General features: G+C 36.8%; 1 protein-coding gene across 2 annotated transcripts in view; it reads right to left on the bottom strand.

Moving 5' to 3' along the window:
* LOC124156267 (prolow-density lipoprotein receptor-related protein 1) overlaps window positions 1-21,697 on the bottom strand; it is a 217,868-nt gene that overhangs the window by 58,518 nt on the left and 137,653 nt on the right. For both annotated transcript variants that reach the window (XM_046530694.1, XM_046530696.1), the window contains exons 42-49: window positions 16,534-16,791; window positions 15,408-15,566; window positions 14,742-14,882; window positions 12,797-12,913; window positions 11,445-11,644; window positions 8,651-8,834; window positions 3,493-3,618; window positions 1,416-1,748 (exon numbers count right to left, since the gene is read on the bottom strand). In XM_046530694.1, coding sequence (XP_046386650.1) covers window positions 1,416-1,748; window positions 3,493-3,618; window positions 8,651-8,834; window positions 11,445-11,644; window positions 12,797-12,913; window positions 14,742-14,882; window positions 15,408-15,566; window positions 16,534-16,791 — 1,518 coding nt within the window. The remainder of the gene's footprint in view (window positions 1-1,415; window positions 1,749-3,492; window positions 3,619-8,650; window positions 8,835-11,444; window positions 11,645-12,796; window positions 12,914-14,741; window positions 14,883-15,407; window positions 15,567-16,533; window positions 16,792-21,697) is intronic.

Genomic DNA, 21,697 nt, shown 5'->3' with positions numbered 1-21,697 from the left:
TGCTCAGAAGAGTTCTCAGTAAAGGCATTTGCACAATTGTAATAAAGATTATAAACCTAAATGAATCACGTAATATTTGATCCTTTCAAATTATCATGCAGAAAAACCAATTGTTCTACATGCTCAGGCAGCAGGTTTTCACGTCTCCATGTTACAGTAATACTGCCTACAGAAAATTATCACTCGCAACGCACTTTTATGACTGGACAAGTACTTTCTAGCCAAAGTTACAAGATTTGGAAATTTTTTCTTGGGAATTTCAATTACAACTTATATCAACGATTTTTATGGATCTTGAATCCTCCTGGAATTTAAGTAGACAAAGTGAACAAACTATAGAATTTAGGTTTAGTTTTGTAAACCAAAAAGAATTTTCTTTATTTCTTACTTCTTTTAATCGACCATAGCAACTCATTTTTGGAAGTTCAAGAAGGAAACTAAACACAATAAAGGAACAAACGAAAAATTAATATCGGACGTACGTAGTAACATAGAGTTAGTATACACTCAAAACGGCTAAAAGATGTCACCCACTTGTGATGTCAAACATAGGGAAAAACCGGCATTGCCCGCTAAAACCTATAAGTTGCATTTTTTTTCCATTGAAATCTTTTAAAAAATTCACTTATTCTCAAAGCGTTTCAGTTAAGAAAGTATGGTAGGGTACAAAAGTATCGCATAAGGAAGCATGAGCGGTACAGCAGTCCGCGCCGATTACACCATCGTGTCGGAAGATGGTCGGCCGCTGAACCTGACAAAAAGGTATCCGGCACCCATGTCAACTACTATAGTGGTAGACTGATACATATACAACAACCTGAATCTTGGAGGCCAAGGGACTAAAATGACTCATCGACTTTAAAAACGATATCATTACGTGAGTTTACTGGCATCGCCTCCTGTCGGCAGATTTCTGAACTTGGCCTCAACAGCTCTGTAACCGAAACTACTCGACTCTACTTCCATAATACTCCTTGAAGCACTCGAGTCGAGTACCAACTGCTCGACTTGAATTTTTGAGTACTCGCACATTCCTACAAGAAATACTTTCAGGGCAACATGAGTACCTACACAGTATATCAGCTCATTATTGAAGTAATGTATTCAAATTTTTCTAACTTAAAAAATCAGAGGGTTTGCAAAAGGGAAAGCTTTGTTGTATTGAGGGTTGTATGCATTAATTACTCAATGAGAAGAATGTTATCACCCTAAAAAATTATCGACCCATTCAACTTTTACAAGCAGCATTGCAGTAAAAATGGGGCAAAATTTCCCTGAGATACGTTCTTAAATTTTAGGGGGAATAGCAAGGATATTATGGTGATTAGAGGTTGATTATTTACAGAGATACACTTTAATGGAGTTTTACAATCTATCAACAAAGATCATCAATTATTGAAAATCTCTATTCTTACATGAATTGGCCTTGCAACTGTGCTGGTTGTTTCGCAGGACATAGCCAGGTACACAGGCACATTTATATGAGCCAAATGTATTCCTGCAGATTTGAGAACAGGGACTGGCAGCTCTTCTTTCCCCTCTTTCAGCTTTTGTGGACGTATGAACACTTAGTTCAGTGTTCTCTTCCATTGAGTCTGACACTCCACCAGCACATTCATCAAAATCCACACACAGGCCCTGATCATCAGGGTGAACCTGGAATCCAGGTCTACATTTGCACTCATAGCCAATTGATAAGTCAATGCATTCGTGGGCACATATTCCTGGAGCTTCACATTCATTGATATCTGTAAATATACAAGAAATAATGGCATGAGACAAAATTCTCACTAAATATGGATAAGTCGAATACATCTTTTAGATATCATGTAAAATGAGATAGAATGAGACCATCTTCCCCAATATACAAAGCTTAGACAACAACTTCACACACAACTGTTTATTTGTCATGTTCACTCCGGTAAAATGACTACCATTAATCAACTTCCTTTGAGTTTCATTAAATACAGAATTCTAATGCCATTTTCAGAATTAGAATACAGTTTCTACACTTGCTCAAATGAATCAGGAGAAAATTTTGATTATACAATAATCGCTTTGTTGAAGGAGCCACTATACCATGCATTTGGAATGGTCAACCATGATTTTGAAATGGTGCATTATCCATAATTTAGCTAAACACTTAAATATATCCCAAAATATTTTACAAACAGCCACACAAACTACAGAAGAAAATAATAAATTGCGAATCATAGAGTTCTAAATTTGTTGAATAAAATTTCAAATGTGTTGCTAATGAGAGAGGTAAATCATTTCTAGCAATTATACTACACCCATGCCTTGTATAGAGCAATGGATGCGTACCTTGGGGTCTTTGCGCTATACGAATTTGCTTTATACGAGATCGTTTTAACATTGGGAAGATAGGGATGCGTTCCTGGTAGCATAGGTGATGGGTATCGAATTTCCTCTAAACCATATATATTCCCATAAATAGCCTTAGAAAAACTTATTTATAAAAATGTTTATAGTTTAAAATATCTTTAAAGATAGTAGGCATGCGCTTTTAAAATTCCCTCCTGTCGCGCAGGTGGGCTAACATCTGCTATCTCAGGGGTTCGTAATGCATTGCCGGCAGTTGACGATTTTTCAAACCTGTCTAATAACAATTATTGTATCACCCACGCCCTTTTGTCACTCATCGAAATGACAGGCAAATGTTACTTTTAATGCCAATTCATTGCTAGCGGAGTTTATGAAAGATTAATCATTTTAATTTGAAGTCCTCCGAGGCACTAGCAGCTACGTGAAACAGTCTTTAAATGCCTTGAAACCTGACCCAGGTTTTCCTTCCCTGAAAATGAATGAACAAGATTGCATTCTTTGCCAAAACAATATCATCTCATCAACACTAAAAACTAGTTGAGAAGGAAAGGAGCCACTTTCAATCACAGCTTGGAGTTCATCAGAAGATATTGCGGTGACTGCACTATCAACACTTGAAGATTCACCTGATGTTGCCGCACTGAAAATACCTGCTCGCCGTTTAAAATTCTGGAACCTACTGGAGCTTTCACTAAATGTCTCGGAGCGATTACCACCATCATCTTTTTGTATAAATTCACGATGAACTTTCCGTATGTGTTGACCGCTTTGGAAATTTTCAACAATAAAAGTTATGGTAATTAAAACTTGGATACCTTATTTGAAGAAATAAAGCAGATTACATAATAAAGTTGATAGTTTGAGGTGTGACTTAGTCAAATTGATTCATGTTGAATAAAAAACCTTGTAATTTTCACATTAATGATTTTAGTAAAGACCAGTTTTGTTGCTGTATGACATACCTGGTATTTTCACCTGCCAATGTTGCACAGCAACGAAATTGGTCTTATTAAAATCATTTATGTGAAACTTACAAGGTTTTTTATTCAACATGGATTACAAAGTTTTCCTGATAAATTCTCTATTGTCTTAAAACTTTTCTCATCATTAAAAAATTGGAATATTAAAAAAAAAAAAATTACTTACGGCATCTGTCCTCATCGCTGAAGTCCCCACAGTCATTTTGACCATCACACGTTTTGTTCTCTGGCACACACAAAGTGTTTTTGCACTTGAAATACCCTTGTGCACACTCTGAAGCTGTAGAATTTGCTGAAAAGTTATGAAAATATATTAAATGAAGAATATTTGGATAAAATATCACCAATAAGACATCCCCAGCATATCAGGATGGCAGAATTAAATTAGGAGGGCTACTCAATTACAAGAATTTTTAAATTTTTCAGAACCTACATTCGGCATAAGATCAGGAATGAAACAACCTTTACCTCTTGATATTGCGCATTATATCATACATGTTGAAATGAGTTTTCTCCCCATTGTTCAATAAAATTGAATGAAAATCAATAATAAAACTTGATAAAATACAGTAAACTCTCGATTATAAGAAGCAGGATATTACGAAGTTCTCAATAATACAAAGTGAAATTGTGGTCCCGGCGAAAAGCCAAAGGTAAATATGTGATGCTTTTCGATAATACCAAGTTTTGTTAATTCAAAATGTTTTGAAATTATGAACCTCAGGCTCAGTCCCCAGGAGCAAATGGCATTAGTTTATATGAACTACGGCAAAAAATTTGTCAACAAAACTAGTTATTCCGGCGAAAGCAGCAAAATAATTAGTGCTTCAGACTGTGGTGCATCAAAGTTTGAAATCTTAAATGATATAGCAACTTCGGAGGGAAAGAATTCACCTAAAAACTTACGGTAGGAATTGAGGAGAAGTAAGAGTACAGTAAAAATATTGTGGCTGACACAATTTCCCTATTTACGTACCTACTCGGTACAAATCAGGATGACAATACTTCATAGTTTAACATGTGAGGAAGGTCGGGCAGGATATTTCTTACACTCCCAATTAAACCCTACATAATTGAATCATACCAAGAAAATGCTGCAAGTCCATAAATTTTCTCAAATTTCAATAATCTTGCCGGTAAATACGTGACTTCGTGACATCACTTTTAAAATCAACAGTTTGGAAACTTTAGGATGGAAGAGAATTATATCACTCTATGATAGAAGAAATATTTTTAATTTTTAAGTTTCGTTTCAAGACAACGTTACATTTCGGAGGGGGGAAAGGTCGCGGAAATACTGCGGTTGTCAACGACTAGGTGGGGAGGTGTAGTAAGGATATCACAGATGATATAATACTTTACACATCAGCCGATATTAAGGGCGAAATGGCTCCTTTTTTGCCAAATGTAACGGGAATTCAACGATTCCATGCATTACGTTTTCGCAAAATTACCTTGCTATCTATCCACGATGGAGGCGGAGTCTGGCTGCCTTTCGTCCTGGAAGTGCAGAATAATAAGGTATGGGCTTGAACTAAATTCATGAGAGAATGTGTGAAGGGCATCAGTTGGTGCCTAAAGAGTGTCTACGCAGCAAATAGCGAAGTAGAAGCAGTGGCCGGGATAAGACATACATGACAGCGATGAAGAAGAAGATGAAAGTGAGGAGAAGTATCTTAAATATTGGGCTCTATTTACCACTAATTTATTTTGCAGGCTACTCATAATGAAGAGGCACTTCCAATTCTAACCATAAACTTTCTTGTAGTACTCCTACCCGTTCCCCCATTCCAAAGATCTTTCTTTCCAAAACCTTTGTTTACTCTCTCCTATGGCCTTTTGCTGATCTTCCTGACATCCAACATACGCATCCCATACCCCCCTCCACTAGCATTTCTCCCCTTCCCAAGCATTTCTACATCTACATCTACATAATACCCCGCAAGCCGCCTAAAAGGTGTGTGGCAGGGGGTGTTAGGACACCAGCCGTTTACAGCAAAAAAAAAAAATGAAGTGCTCTAACGAGGCTAGGACTAGCTTTTATTAATGGTTCGGTGGAAAAACGAATTCCCATATCTATCCGTTCGGCAAAACATCTCACTTAATTTATCGCTTCTACCGGACCTGGAAATATGGTGTGGCTCTAATATTATGTTCTCTGTGTCGCTCTTAAAGATATCCATTCTCAATTGTCCAAACAATCTAAGCCTAGCGCGCAGCCTCCGAGTCTCCAACGGCTCCCAGCCTAATTTGCTTAACATCTGGGTAACACTGTCTGTACGCCCGTAGCCGTTTTTGACGAAACGCGCAGCCTTCCTTTGTATTTTATTCAGTTCGCGGATTAAGTCTTTCTGCGCCGGATCCCATACGCTCGCTGCATATTCAAGGTGCGGTCGGACGAGAGCGAAATAGCACCTTTCTTTTACTTTCTCATCCGAAAATCTTCCCACAATACGTTTGACGAATCTTAATTTCTTCTCTTAATTGCCGCAAATATTCTTTATATGTGTTCCCCACATGAGGTTCGAGGTTATCGTAACTCCCAGGTACTTCACTTCGTCTGTTGCCTTAAAGTTAATATCATCCACTGCATAAACATGGTTATAGTTGGACGAATTCTGCAAGAAATGTACCGCCATGCATTTGCTCAGATTAAGTTCGAGCCCCCACTCTTGGCTCCAAAAAAGAACGTTTTTTAAGTCAGATGATAGAATTTCATAGTCAGAGTGATCACTAATTTCGCGATAGATGACAGCGTCGTCAGCAAATAAACGTATTTTACTGCTAATGTGGGAAAAATTTCCCACCCTCCCTGGTGATGACCTTGAGTGCGTCCTTAAAAAACACGGCCCCCAAGCGTATTCTCAGGCAAGGCTGAAGGCCCTTTACCCACCCCCTGCACCTCTCTTTATCCTGTCCCCACTTCCTCAACCAGGCAGCACCCATCCCAATCTTATTCACCCCACCCCCTTGGAATGCTCTCTCAGTGTGGAAGTGCATGGTTCATCTCTACCAGCAATGGGGGTAAGTAGGAAAGAGGCTGGAGAAGTATTTTCCATTATTGGGGAAATGAAGAGGGAAACTTAGTTATCTGCATTCATTTAATTGGCTACGACATGTGTTTTGTCATTTCGTGACATATTTTTAGTCTGTCCTTGCTCCCGTGAGACTTATTAGCATGCCCTCCCACTCTGGTCAAACAAAGATACAGATGGGCTACCTGCCTCGCCAATTCCGTAATTGACCCTAGTTATTTTAGCCTAGTTAGGAAGCACGAATCGCATATTGGGGAAAGCTAAATGAGACACCAACTTTTTAAAATCCATTGTTTTATGTTCATGGGATTAAAAAATTAACAAATCTGCTAAATATTTGAAAAGATTGAGCCATAACCTGACTTCAGTCTGAAATTATGAGCTTATATTTTGGTTTTGCTAACCCACTATAAATATGGTCAACACACTTAAATGATGCTTGAACTACGTGTTTTGGGCTGTTTTTTTTTCTTCTAAATATCGTGTAGATTTAATATTTTGCAATGTTGGTTTCTTTTGTGAACTCTTGAAAGTTATACATCAATATCTTGCCCTTCTTTAGTTTTTGGGTTTCATTCTTCACCCTTTTTTAAATGAAAAATGTAACGCTGATATAGAAAAAAGATTTTTTAGTTTAGCTCATGAAATTGGTGCCATAAACGGAAATAAATATTAGTGTGGAAGGGAGAAAGAAAAAACTAAAGAATGATCAAATTAAATTCTTCTCGGGTGTCTGTCCAGGTAAGGTGCTCCATCTACCTCTAAGCCGACGATTCAATCAAAGATCCTTTACCATCAATGCCGTTGATACTCACCCGGTGTGAAGTGCTGCGATAATGAAATTGTCTCTCTTCTTCTCTCCAGATTTTCAATTGAAATTAGTTATTTGCTTCATCCTTTCCACGCTAATACTTATTTTACGATAATGGCACAACTAATTTTTAGTCCTAACATAAAAAACCTTTTCTCAACATTAATGATACTTTGCACAATTTTCAATACGATGGAAAAAGACACACGGAAACTAAATGAGGTTAAGGTATACGTTTTGGGGTATCATTTTTTTTTGGGAATTCACGCAAGTGAACCAATACTTCACCTAAATATGCTGAGAAATGTTAAAACCTGTGTTGTGCGAAAAAAATGAATGCGGATAATAACGTTTCTCTCTTTATTTCCCCGATAATGGGAGATGTTTCTACAGCTTTTTGTCGGTAGGAACCTTCCTCCTGTTGGCATAAAAGAAGAAAGACTCATGTCACCTAAATCCCAGCATCAATGGCCTTGATAACGAATAAAAAAAATATTCCATTTTAACATTTGCAAAGATGATGGAGCATGGCAGCTGGAAGGAAAGCCTGAAAGAATTTACTTCAAATATTTTCCGGTAAAATTCATATCCTATGTAATTTATGATCATAACTAAATCATAATGAAAATAACAAATTTAAAAGATCGTACATTCACCTGATGATATGGAAGGATACAAATATTAACCTACAAAGGTTATATGGAAAGGGGCCTTGACCCTCTTTTTTTTGTTGTCACTGAGCAATAGAGGGCATCACAAATGGCAGTTAGGCGGGCTGCCGTTAAAATTTCGTAGGCATTAGAAACAAATATCTATCTTATGCGAGGATAATAGTTGCTACTTGCTACTAACCACAAAATTCTCATATTAAATTCTTGTACAAAAATTTTCTAGATGTTATTTGATTGCATTTTCTAAAATGGAAGCGAATTTCTTTAGGGCTAAGATTGTTGATATTCAACTTGAAAGAATGGGAAGTTTAAGGTCGTATGATTTTTTAACGAACTTTCACAGCATAAATCAATAAGAAAGAGCATTTTTTATAAATTCCATCTTAAATTGCCACCGAAAACGTTAAACAAGGCCAATAAAGACAAAAAAAGGGCGGTGGGAACAAAGGCAAACATTTTTTGCGACTTAATGAAAATGTTTGCAATTACGAAACTCGATATTATGAAGTGTCTATTTTCCGGCCCCGCTGACTTCATATAATCGAGAGTTTACTGTGCATCCACAACATTGCATTGTGCTGCAGCGCTACCCCAGGTATATCATGAGTGTTGAAATCGCTAAGTAAATTGAAAGGCCAAGTCTTCAAATGTTAGATGTCATGCCTACTCAGAACAGCAGAGTCACATGTTGCCCAAGTGATCAACGGGTTATTTAATGAAGTTGTCACCTCAGTGGGCTCGGGTCTGTGGGAGGAATACTTGAATATAAGTGCCATTAAACAGAGGACTAATAAAGTTATTACTCACCACACACAGCTCTCGTTTCATCTGAACCATCACCACAATCATCAATGCCATTGCAAACCCAATGCTTCGATATGCAATGCTTATTCGCACAAGAAAATTCCTGAGGATTGCAACGTGTAGGAACACAATCTGGATATTCATCTGAGCCATCTTCACAATCAACGTCACCATCACAGAAGAATCCCTGGGAAAATGAAAGTATTTCATCAGCGATATCAAACGGTCTCTTTTATAATGATAAAATGTAGGGATGGATGGATACAGGATTTTTTTTGCATCCAGATGCGAATTTGATCTGATTTCAGGTGTCGGCTCTTCAGATATTTTTGTATCTGAATGATTTTTTAATAGCCTACCTTGTGGTAACTAGAGAGCTTTGAGTCAATCAAATAGAGCATAAGAAACCTAAATACTGCCAAATATGCACCTAGTTTGGTCTCATTTTTTTGTGAATCTCATGGATGTTGCCAAAGGCTATTGTTAGACACCTTTGGGTCCAATTGGTGACTCAGATACCATTTATCTCCAGAAACAGGGTGAATTTGAAGAAAGTAGACTGAAAAAGATCAGTCGTTGAGACGGGGAGGGACGAGTAACGTTTTGCTTGTTCTTATGTAATTTCATGACTCCTTCCAAGCTAATAATTTATGGTGTTCTCTCTCAAGGTAGAAAAAAAAACGTCAGAGGCATGGTCCAAGGGCTTATGTAGGGCTGAGGAAGGGGGTGGTTAGAGTATTTGTGAAATCTGCAACATAGTTACATGGTTGTTATCTTACAGTGCTGAGCCTCCCCATGTGATTGCTCAATGTCCTGCCTGTCGAATTTTGCCTTAAAATTTTCCACAGCTGAAATGCTATTTACATAGAGAGCTGCGAGAGCTTTTAAACAAAATGGTTCATGAGTAGGGCAAGCATGAAATTGCAAATGTTCAGCTGCTTTTGTGTCCAATTTTTTTTACAAAGATCGTGGAAAACATCGAAGGAGTTCATGCACGGATATTCCGCAACACGGATAAGCCACAACTGGATAATTAAGAGTCTGCTGTATTTGGATCGGATATATTGGATCCAACCATCCCTTATAAAATGTTGAGTTTTTGTCAATGATACCAAAATAGTACATATATCACAGTTTAATACAACTCAAAATACTCATTAATATTATAATATTAATGAGCTATTTTCATTTATTTTTTCACGGGGATCCTTGATTTAATGCTGCACTAAGTATAGAAAACAGCACAATACATTAAAATGCTGTCAGCAAGATTTTACATTTTCCCGGTGAACAGAATGTATAAACTTTTCACTGGATTCCATGCGCGTTAGATAAAATCCATTGATGTAGCCATGAGAATGGGTAGCGAGTCCATACCTGAAACATCGGCACTCTTACAAAATCCTACCCGTGAATGCCAAGAAAAGTTTATACATGCTGCCAGCAGTTCTCAAAAGTTTCTCTACAGCAAACATAAGAATTTAATCAAAGGGACATGTGAAGAAATTTCAACTTTTCATTGTTTCCACCTCCATCTTCTTTTGTCATAGATGACATGGTTTCATCACTATGTAACATTGTCAAGGATCAAAGAAACAAAAGAAACCACTACAAGTTTCAATGTCAGATATGATAAAATCACATGTGGAAGCAGCCAAGCTGAAATTTCTTCAAAAATTCCAATGGTGAAGGATTTCCATCTAACTATGCTCAAACACTCATTGCCCTCCCCATTTTGTCCTCTTGCCTGCCCAAAGTAGGGGAGGGAAAGAGAGAGGTAAGTTCAAGTGCAATGCTGACGTGTTTGCCCAGGGAGGAATTAAAGGTATATCCCATCCAAGATAGAACTCTCTCTTCATTTGACTCCCAAAAATCATAACAACTTCCAACTTATGGAAAGACAGAAAGGCAGGGAACAGGGTTCCCACCCACACTAAATTATAAAATTTACGGTCTAAATACGGTCGTCAAATTCACTATTTGTACATAAGCCATTTTGGGCAGAAATATTGATCACGGAACAATCATTGGCCGCACGTTAACTAAAAATTTAACAAAAGTGACAGATGCCGTGAATGCAAATGCAGCAATGAAAGTGTCTATCATGAAGTCACATGTCGTTAGCAAAATTCAGCTCTGGCTGAAGGTTACGAGTGGGAAAATGGAGGGAGTAAGATTGCAGGGAAGTGATGAAGTGTTTGATTTTTTGCCAGATTCAATGAACACTTTACTGGTTACCGGTCTTCCAATCACAGGTTTAAGGTCAATGCATCGTCATGGCACACAGACCAATAATTGCACTTCGAATATAAGTGTGTAGATAAATGCAAGGACAGTGTCTACGGGTGACTGGCCTTGAAACATGATCAACATATCAAGTTTTCTTTTGATCTGTCAATCGCAGTTCTACAATCAAGTATGAGAGATTTTTAAGGTTTTATGATGAAATTCATGGGTTTTTCCAGGCTTTTTCATGGTAGACAAAATTCATGCCTTATTCACGGTTTTAAGGTTATGATTGTTATGTGAGAGCCCTGGCGAAAAATAAGAGATGCAAATGCAAGGACCTTCTCTTCCCTTCTTTCACACAGAGCAAGTAAGATAGACAAGAACAACTGCCCCCAAAAATTGAAAAAGAAATAGAGGAGGACTCTTGTTTTGTGAATATGGACACCATCACTTGTTCCAAACTCTCTGCACCCCTCAAAAATATTAAATCCCTGATTGGATGACTTTCATGCTACTTAGGGAATCAAGTTGAATTATTCCTTAAGAAAGAATGACACTGATAACATACCCTAAGTATGCACTGATGGCTGAGACACTGAAAGTGATCATCATCGTCACAGGCATTAGCAGGGTTAACCGGGCATTCTCTTTCCGAGCTCTCATCTGACCCATCATTGCAATCCTTTTCTCCATCACACACCCAAAATTGAGGAATGCATCGACCAGTTCCATTACATCGGAAGTCATTTTTGCCACAAGTTCTAACCGCTAAAATAAAAAAAATAGAATAATAGAAAGACAAAGCAGCAAAAATATTGCACAACAATATTTTGCTTACATTTCCATAAATGTAATTGCAGTTCATGATGACATTATTGATTGAAATAAATACACCACATCCCTTACACATCACTATAATTTACAAAATAAAATTGGACACACAGTCAAATTGAGCACGCAGTGAAACTTATTCAATTAACAATAATAATTCACAAGAAATTAAAATATGAGAAATTCAAGCCGGAGTCTGTAAGTTAAGCTGCATATTCCTATTCACTCGAGAATTAAATAAATGTCAAATCTCAAACAATCGCTATTGACATATGATTTATATTTCTGTGGGACCGAGTAAAGAAACACATCAATTTTAAATCTTAGATAGTAACCAAATTCATACCTGACACTAATCTATTAAATTGCAAGAGGGCCTTAATTTTTTTGTTTAAGAGTTGAGAGAATAAGAGCCCATAAATGGTTAAAATCCTATTTAAAGAAGAGGAAGCAGATGGTGGCCATTGATAGACTTGGAGTTGACAATGTTTTGACTAGCTACTTATCTCCTGCTGACATTGTAAATGTCGGAGTGCCAAGAATTTGCCAAACAGCTCAGTAAACAAAAAATTATTAGTAAGCAGGTGATACAATAATAGCAACAGGAGTCAAGGATCCTCATAAGTTACAATCCAAGGTAAATACCTCTTTAAAAAGTCTTGCGGATTCTAATCTCTTTCCCCCATTTATATTTTTGTATTATTGAGTTGTGTTATACTTATGTTAAGCCATTTTTACTTCTATGTACAACTTGCCCCACATTTTTCTCTAGTAAAGTATCAGGACTGATAAGGAATTTTGCTGGATTCACTGAAACTTGTATTCACTGAAGCTTCAACATTATTGAAAATTCGGCAAAAATAACAGCCTACATTAAAACGAAATTGCTAGTGAACAGGTCCCTTGCTTCTCCACCAAATCAAACTGAATTATGTACGATTAAAATTTACTTGTTTGAATTTGAAAAATTCATGCATCTTTACGCTCATCTCCAATACCTAAGAAAATCAGAAACCTATAGCATATATAGGAGTGATTATTCATCCCGATCATGCAATTTATACACATATCTCTTTAGCAAATACTTACTACAGTGATCAGTTTCATCAGAACCATCATTGCAATCAGGTGTTCCATCACATTGCCATGTCATTGGAATACATTCTGAATTTTGACAAGTAAACTGATCAGGTGAGCATGTATATTCTGAAAAATAAAAAAATCTCAAGTAAATTAAATAGAAACCAAATACAGTTGAACCCTGATCTATCGTTCCTGCATTGATTGTATTCCCGCATTCATCGTTTTGCCGTTCCAGGTCCCAAATAAAGTTCCATACAGACAATGTAATTTTTTCCCACATCTATCGTTCCCAGAAATATTGCTTTCCAGCATTAATCGTTTGAAGATCGCGATCCCGACGTATAATTTTCCTGCATCCATCATTTGACGAAAATGAGATGAAATATATATACAATGTGTCCTTTATGGCTAATAATGATAGGCACATAGTTTGAATCTTCCCATGAGTTAGAACTACCATTGGGAGAAGCTCAGTGCCATGTGGGATAATGACATTAGCGCATTTCCCAAGATTTTTATTCCCTTTCATTCAGCACTCGCCTCCTCCCCTCTGGTGCTTTCCTCTTCTCTGAAATTAAACAAAAGGTCCCAGCTCGCACATGGATCATATTACAAAGACCTTAGCATCGAAAGAAAATATTAAGTTACACAAGAACAATAGAAATGTGTTTCATGCCTCTCCAATTCTCGCCCACTAAACTTATTCAGCCTATCTGCTTCAAAGTTCCCTGTTTATGGAGGTCAACTGCTGCATGAATACCTATTAGTCCAAAAGGTGTCTAACAATGAATTTCAGCAACTGCTATTATACTTTTATTAGATTAAAATTTTAGTAATTTGCACATAATTAAAAAAAGAATGAGACCAAACATGACGTATTTCTAACGTTATTTACACATTTCAGCAAGGAAATAGTTGGAAAAATACGATGGTGATTTCTGGTGAAACTCGATATCCTCCCAGCAGAGCTTCTCAGCAGTTGATGCGGCATTTTTTTCCAAAAACAGGACATCAGGTTATAATTTACGAGTTATGCTACAAGTCTCGCTTGTCAGAGTTACTCACTAAGGGATATCTTATCAGGATATTTTGTTTCTCCCTACTAGCAATCCGAATTCATCTGTGTCATTCATGTCGCAGTCATGAGGTTATGTTCACTCTCTGCAGTATGCTCTGCATACGCCGTACACGATAACATCAGTTCCGAACTTCACCTTGGACATCTGATCCAGTACTTCTCAGGGTGAGTTAACTTCAAACCAGTGAGTATTTTCCGTATGGGTTTAATAAAGTCAGGTTTCATTTTTATTAGTTTTATTAGTGGCCCTTCCTAAGAAACCAGTAAGAACTTTAAAAGATGGACTGAACATAATTGAAGATTAAGAAAAGAATCCGGGCTAGAAGCCAAACATTTCCGCTTTCATAATTTTTTTGTCTATTCCCCTGAAAAACGATAGATCGAGGTTCCACTGTGCATAACTGAGATCAATCTAACAAATTGCAAGCGGGCCTTAATTTTTTTGTTTAGGAATTGAGAGACAAAGAGATATCACAATAAATGAAATATTTTTTTAAGAGTCCAGGTCTTGAACACTTTTCCGGTAGCAATTACTCATTTGGAGACAAGAAAACTAAGCTTAACAACCTTATAATATCACAGGCAACATCACAGATTTTAATGAAAAATACCTTTTGTAACTGAGGTTGTCATATAAGTAAAAAGTTTCTTAATCGAGGTTGGATATTCATTGGTTAACGGTTATTTACAGGACCAAAAGAAATCTGTGTATAAGTGACGTCAATGTATAACTGGGGTTCAACTTTATACTGGTCCATACCAACAGAAAAATAATGTTCTTGATGCAGCAAAGTAATCAATTAATGCTTAAGCAACAATTGGATTGTTCACCTAGTAGTAACAGCCACAGTTAATAGACCAAAAAATACAAACCACAGTCCATCTCATCTGAGCTTCTCAGCCCATCCTCTTCATCCTCACAATCATTGTCTCGATCGCACCTCCAACCCATTGAAATACACTGTCCTGTTCTACACTGAAATTTCGATGAAGGACACTCGGTTGATTCAGTACCTGGATTTCAAAAGTCAATTAAAATTAATAGAGGACTGGAGAAGAGGCTTTCATTTATCTTATTTACCCTAAGCAACCAAAACATACTTGATGGCAAAGCACATACAAATAGTGTTCCTACATCAATCAAAGATATCAATTTGGACCTTCATTGATAATAAAATTTCTTCAATGTGAATGTTATTAATTTTGAGATTGAGTAGAATGAATCACTCATTTAGGATAAAATATAAATTTATCCTAAAAACAACCATGAAGTGTAGCATTCACAGCAATGCATTAGTAAATTCATATCAGCTACCTCAATGACTCATTCAAATGAAGATGGCAATAATAATAATACTTATTGACCATTCATCCAACATTAAAGTGGAACAGATCTTGTCAATTGGAAAACATAACACCACTCAAAAGTCAAAATAATCAAGGCAATAGGTAGATCTATAAAAATGCATAAATCATATGAAACACATATTTAGCGTGTGAATTTAAATAAAATACGAATTTGAATAAAAAAGCACTTACTGTGATGACTAGGGCAATTTTTTTCGTCAGAATTATCCCAACAGTCATTTTCTCCATCACAAATCCAAGTAGGATGGATGCAATTACTAGTGAACTCACATTTAAGCAAAGGTTCAGAGAGAGTATGATGAACAAGATGCTCAGTGCAATTTTTTACAGCTGAAAAAAATTAAATTTTCCATAAGCAAATAGATTTATTCCCAAGAGATTAAATTTTAAAAAAACAAGGAATACAACTTGGTTATAAAAAATAATAAACTTAAACCATATTGCCAAGAAGCATCCTTATCAAGAACATCAACCACCAATACATTATTTTATATTTCAATGACATAGTGGCAATATATGATATAGTGACATCACCTGGATTATATTAGTTGATTTTTAAATTGAGTAGTTATGTTCTGATAAGTGATTGCCCGTCATTTTTTTACTGAGATTTATGTTTAAATCAAAACCTGAAGCACGTACGTGGTGGAAGGGCTCCATATTAATAATGAAAGACACTTTCTTTCTTCCACAAGTTTATAAAATATTTACTATTTTATTACTGGTTTCAGCTATTACAGTACTGTATTTGACAATGGTGTAATAGCCAAAACCGGTATTAAAATAGAAAAATTTTATGAACTTGTGGAAGAAACAAAATAAATTAATAGAGATTTATGGTATTAAGGCAGTTGAATGAGTAGAAACTCATACAAAGCTTTATCACACTATCTGTGACTCGGGGATCATGAAAGTAACAATATGAAATACAGCAAATTGCGCACTCTAGGATCATCCTAATAAAAGTCTACTACATTCACTAAAATTATGAAAAATTAGCCAAAATAAAGGCAACGCAGCTCTCCTGGTTAATCACTTCCACATCAACAGGTGTTTTGAAACTTTTTAAATAAATTCATTATTATTTTATCACACACTTACTTCTCCACTTTTTTAAAATGTCATTGTACTCAGCCCGACTGATGCTCGAATAAAAGAGCATAAAATTGGTGAAAAGCTGATGAATAATTCAAATGGCCAAGCCTCAATGAACTATTCTCATTATTTACACAAAAAATCATCAACAATAACTAAATAGTAATGATTAAAGATAATAAATAATTTAAAAAAAACTTACGACATCCTATTTCATCACTTGCATCTGGGCAATCGGGATCATAATCGCATTTGAAATGAAGAGGAATGCAATGCGCTACATGAGTATGGCCATGTGCATCGGCCACTCCTTCCCCACACCTGAAGTGCTCAGGACGACAAGTGCAGTTGACTTCATCACTCCCATCACCACAATCATTCACCTGATTACATGTTTGATTCTTCGGGATACAACGATTATTTTTACAAAGGAAATAGCCAGCCTTACAGGTTCGGTTTTCTGAAAAAGAGAACACCGCACATTAATTTATTTATAACAACAGAGAAATAAAACACTTAAAGAAATACCAGCATGAATCCAATAATGAAGAAATAATTACTGCAAAAAAGATTACAGACAAAGATGAGTAAGAATCATGGAAAAAAAATCAGTCTGAAGCATTAAAATCACACATATAATCAGGAAAACTTCACTAACTGAATACAAAATTTTACAACCTTTCCCTCATGCCATTATTTTTTTATTGAGGGTATTCAATTAGCTAAGGCAGTTTTACATGGAGCATTTTAAGAATTACCCTACTTGCTACCCTAATCATTCCCAATTTGAACTTCCCTCTTCGCTTCACAAGCCACTCCGTTTTCATTCTACCTTCTTCTCCCTTATTCTATTATATATAGCTATAGCGAATAGCTATTATATATATAGCTATTCGCTAGGACACACATTACTTCACTTTTACCACATCAGTTTATTTGTGAATCCACAAAAAGCATGCAACAAGGACAGAATTAAATGGGAGAATAGTGGGATATGACATAACCGGAAGAAGCAGAGGCATTGTCACCTCCAGTCTTTTTTGTCCTCCTTCATGAGGTGGTGCAGCAACAAGACTTAGTTCAGCACTTTACAGCACCACCTCACCTTTCTGACAAGGAATCAGACCAGAGGGCTCTGTTTTACAGCAGGGTATTAAACCCACTGCCACACCATTTAACAAAAGGGCCCTTGTTATCATCCTCTCTCTTTCTCCACTTTCTTTGCTCTGCCCAGTCAGCATCCCTTGATTGGCAAGACCGTAAATGCTACACCCAGACCCACGCCTTATCTCCTCAAGCAGTTTCCTCACCTCATCCACCTCAAGATCTTTCTCATTCCTTCTCCTCTCCATCCATTTCTCTTTCTTCACTCTCCTCAACACAAACATCTCGATCACCTCCAGTCTTTTTTGACCTCTTTCATCAGCGTCCTTACCTCAGCGATGTAAAGGGTGATTCCCCATATAGGACTGTTCTATTGCCTGTTCTTACGATTTCACGTTTTTACACAGCAATCCCCTCAAAAGCTTTTCCCCATTCATAAACACTATATTTGCTAATGCAATTCCCTTCCTTTTATCCCAATAGAGAACTCATCCCAAAGGGTTCAAATTTTCAATTTTCTTTATTTTGGTCACTTTTATAATAAGCCTCACATTTCTTTCTAGCAATGATTTACAAGACCACATAACTTTAGACTTCTTATGACTGATTTTCATGCTATATATCACACACTGTTAACTTAGACATCAACCAGAGCCTGCCACCCCTCATGGAATGGCTAATCAATCACCCACAAACCTAGCTGATTTAAACATCAATTGCCCCACTCAAACTCTCACTTGCTCATCTAACATCTACTTAATTATCTCTTCCTCATACACAGAAAACTCCTGATTACTTGGGCTAATGATGGGGAGAGGCGGCACGAATAATTGGAAAACACACAAGCTTTCATTTTTATTTCTAATAATTTACGTAAATCAAACAATATTCAGTAGAAGCCCAGTTTTAAGACTGCTCGTAATCCCTCGGAAATCACTCGTAAAAACAACCACTCATTGCATCCGAAGATGTTGAATTAACCAACCAAAGTCCTATAATCATTCGAATTAACAGTTTTTCATTTGTTTCTGTGGTATTTAACGAAGTTAAACAGGTAAAGAGTCATTATTAGGCACATTCTTGTTGTGTATCAACATATACTAAGGAAGAAATGGGGGATTTTCAACCATATAAAATATTAATTCTTCCAGTTTCAGAGATTTTATTCCTGTTCTTATATTTTTTGATCGCCGAATAAATCTGTTAAAACAGCGCAACTAGTCGGAATCAATATATTTGGTTTTCTGTGGAAGTGTTTGGATAATTTTGGGAATATGTTAAGACGATAATATCAGTTTTGTCCAGTTTTCGAATGTTAACCTAGAAATCCGTCAGTTCGGAAAATTGACCAAAAAGTTCACTGAATAACGGCATGATGCAGTGGTCGAAGATATTTCCCACAAAGGCACCTATTCCTAGTAGTTTTTATTACTCAAATTCAATAACCTCCCACAAAGTAGTGCCGTTCAGTATTTATTTACACTAGTAAATACCCCAGCTGATTGGGGGTGCCTTCAAAGCTCTGCGTAGCGTTGATGCCACGAGAGCTTCCACCTCGCCAACAAACTTGCCCCTTCACAGCTCTGCATTGCGAGAACAAATGAAAGGCGAAAAGCATCAGCTCCTAAAAATCAGCCCGGGAGCGTATCATCTTATGATGTCAAGCCAAACGCAAAATACATATGTTTTTTGGTGCATTTTCATGCATATTCATTTCTTTAAATACTCTTCTTAACTATTATTAGCTTTGGGAGTTAACATGGCAACAATAAAGTCACTAATACCTGTCGTAAAACTGAGCGTACCCAGGGGAAGGAACTTTTTGACCTCGCAAAATCCGATTTTTTTTAACATGTAAAACATAGGCCATTTGGCGGTACAAAGACAACCACTCACAAAAACGGGATTCTTGTAAAAAGCCGTACTCACAAAACCGGGCTTCTACTGCATTATTATTATTTATGCACATAGACTGTTATTTTATATTCCTTCAAGGATTCACAGAGAGCTTTTTTTACCCGATCGGGGATATTATTACTGGCAATGTCAATATACTTTTATTCCCAGTGCTTCAGACACTCCAACAAAGCACCTATGCAGGTGCCTGTCTGTGACTCATGCGATCTCTACTTCCTTTGTCAATGTTTCCACTTCCCCCACTGCCTCAACTTCCACTTTTTCCTTCCTCTCCCATTTGACCTTGACTGGTTACTGTGTAAACATGCCCAAGCGTAACAAAATCTCAGTTTCCCTTGGTCTGTTATTCAGCCACGTAGAGGCCATGGCAATAATTGTAGATTTGCAGAATGAAAAATACATTTATAGATCGAAGATGACATTTTCTTAATTTACAATTTCTTATCCAATGAAAAAATCTTCTAATATTAATCAAGAGTTATTTTCTGCCAATAATCATCTTCCGCAATACTAGACCAGACATCTAAGTTAACTTGAAACATTCCTAGTCAGCAAGTAATTCAGTCCAAGTCATAAAATAATTATGTTTTACAAAAGGCAATCTAATGGAAATAATAAGACTTGTGTACCCTTGCATTAAAATATGATAATCCTGGTATTTATGAGCAGATTTTATTTCCAACAAAATCACAAAAAACATTGAGGGAGGATGAAACGGGTGGAATGAGGACAGCCTTGTCTCATTCCTAAGAAAATTCTTGTCCACACTGATTCCCCATTCCCACCTCACACATGCAGTATGAGCCAGGCACCAATTACAAAGGAGTCACTCATCGCTCTAGTTTACATCTTTTTACAGCATTAGCATCCTTTCCTGAATCCAATTTGATCTTAACCCAAACAATTATGAAATATAAATTGATAGATCGTAGACAAAATTTCCCTTAATTTGCAATTGGTTAACCATTGAAGAATCTTCTAAAATTAATGAAGAGTTTTTTCTCACCACTGATCGTCGCCTGCATGATAGAGCAGATGTTCAAGTAAACCTCCTAGCCAAAAAGTAAACAAAATAATTCCCTTTTACGAAGAGGATTCTAATTTAAATAATAAGCCCGGTGTAGCCCTGCATTAAAACGCAAATATCCTGGTGCTTTTGCGTCCGATTAATTTTTTTTTTTAGAAAGATCGCGGAAAACATCGAAGAAGTGTAGAACTAATGCATGGCAAAGTCGCAACACAGAAAAGCCACAGCTGGATAATTGGGAGTCTGCTGTACTAGATACGTGGGCCAATGGAAACCATTTAATTATAAACGCTGAAAAAAGCAAATTTTTAATTTCTCCACCACTAAAAATCTCTCACCAAGTTTACTTATTAAGACAAATCATGAATCAATGGAGCAAGTGTCTTATCTTCAGTTTCTGGCCATATGTTTGCGTTCAAATTTTTCTTTGCCCCAACACAATGATCTTTTGAGTCATACACCAAGTTCCACATGTTACTAACTCAGACAACTTAGTAGTACGGTGAGAAGGGATACACTCCTAAGTCTTTACTACAGGGAATTTTAGTCCCATATCCCAAACAGCATACATAATTTCGCATAATTTCAAATGCTCCTTTAAAAGTGTTTTGAGTTTTCGACTACAATAAAATCCTACTTTTGACCTATTTGCATTTTCCGAAAGTTTTAGTACTTCCTGCGATACCACTAAATCCATTTAGTCATACACATAATGGAAGAGAAGCACATCACCATAGTTTGCGCACCTTTATAGACACTCGAGAGGACTCTTCATAGACCGTAGGCTCCTTACCTACGTTCTCGGATCTAAAAATATTTCTTCGCTTCTCTAAAAGTTGGTAACATCGATTTGTTTAATGCCAACGAGGTGCCAAATAAGGGACAAGTTGTCTCACTAGGCATCCTTTATTACCTTCTTCCATCTTCCGATTCATATTATCAAAGATGAACACAGCAGCACACGCAGGATAAATTTTGCTGTATTCGAGGCATGGGAGCGAGCGGGGAGGGGAAGGGATCGGCCTGCTGCTCTTATATCTGTGACGCCACGTGGGCGTTGGAATATATTCTTCGTTTACTCAAATTATGCTTTTTTTGGCTAAACGAAAGCAGATTCGTCAAAATGTGCAAAATTTTTACCTTAATGGGCCAGTAACTCAGCAAAATCTATAGGGAATGACCATAAAATATTATATTTTTTTAACTTTGACCCTCCCCCCTAAATTGCATTTGAACGAGGGACAGGGGTTCACCTAGTGTCAAATTTTTCAGGTTAATTGATTGGTCCCACAACTTTTTTTCATTGGGCCAGATAGCT

Source organism: Ischnura elegans, chromosome 3 (assembly GCF_921293095.1).
Source record: "Ischnura elegans chromosome 3, ioIscEleg1.1, whole genome shotgun sequence".
Taxonomy (NCBI): Eukaryota; Metazoa; Arthropoda; class Insecta; order Odonata; family Coenagrionidae; genus Ischnura; species Ischnura elegans.
This window is presented reverse-complemented; position numbering and strand designations above follow the sequence as displayed.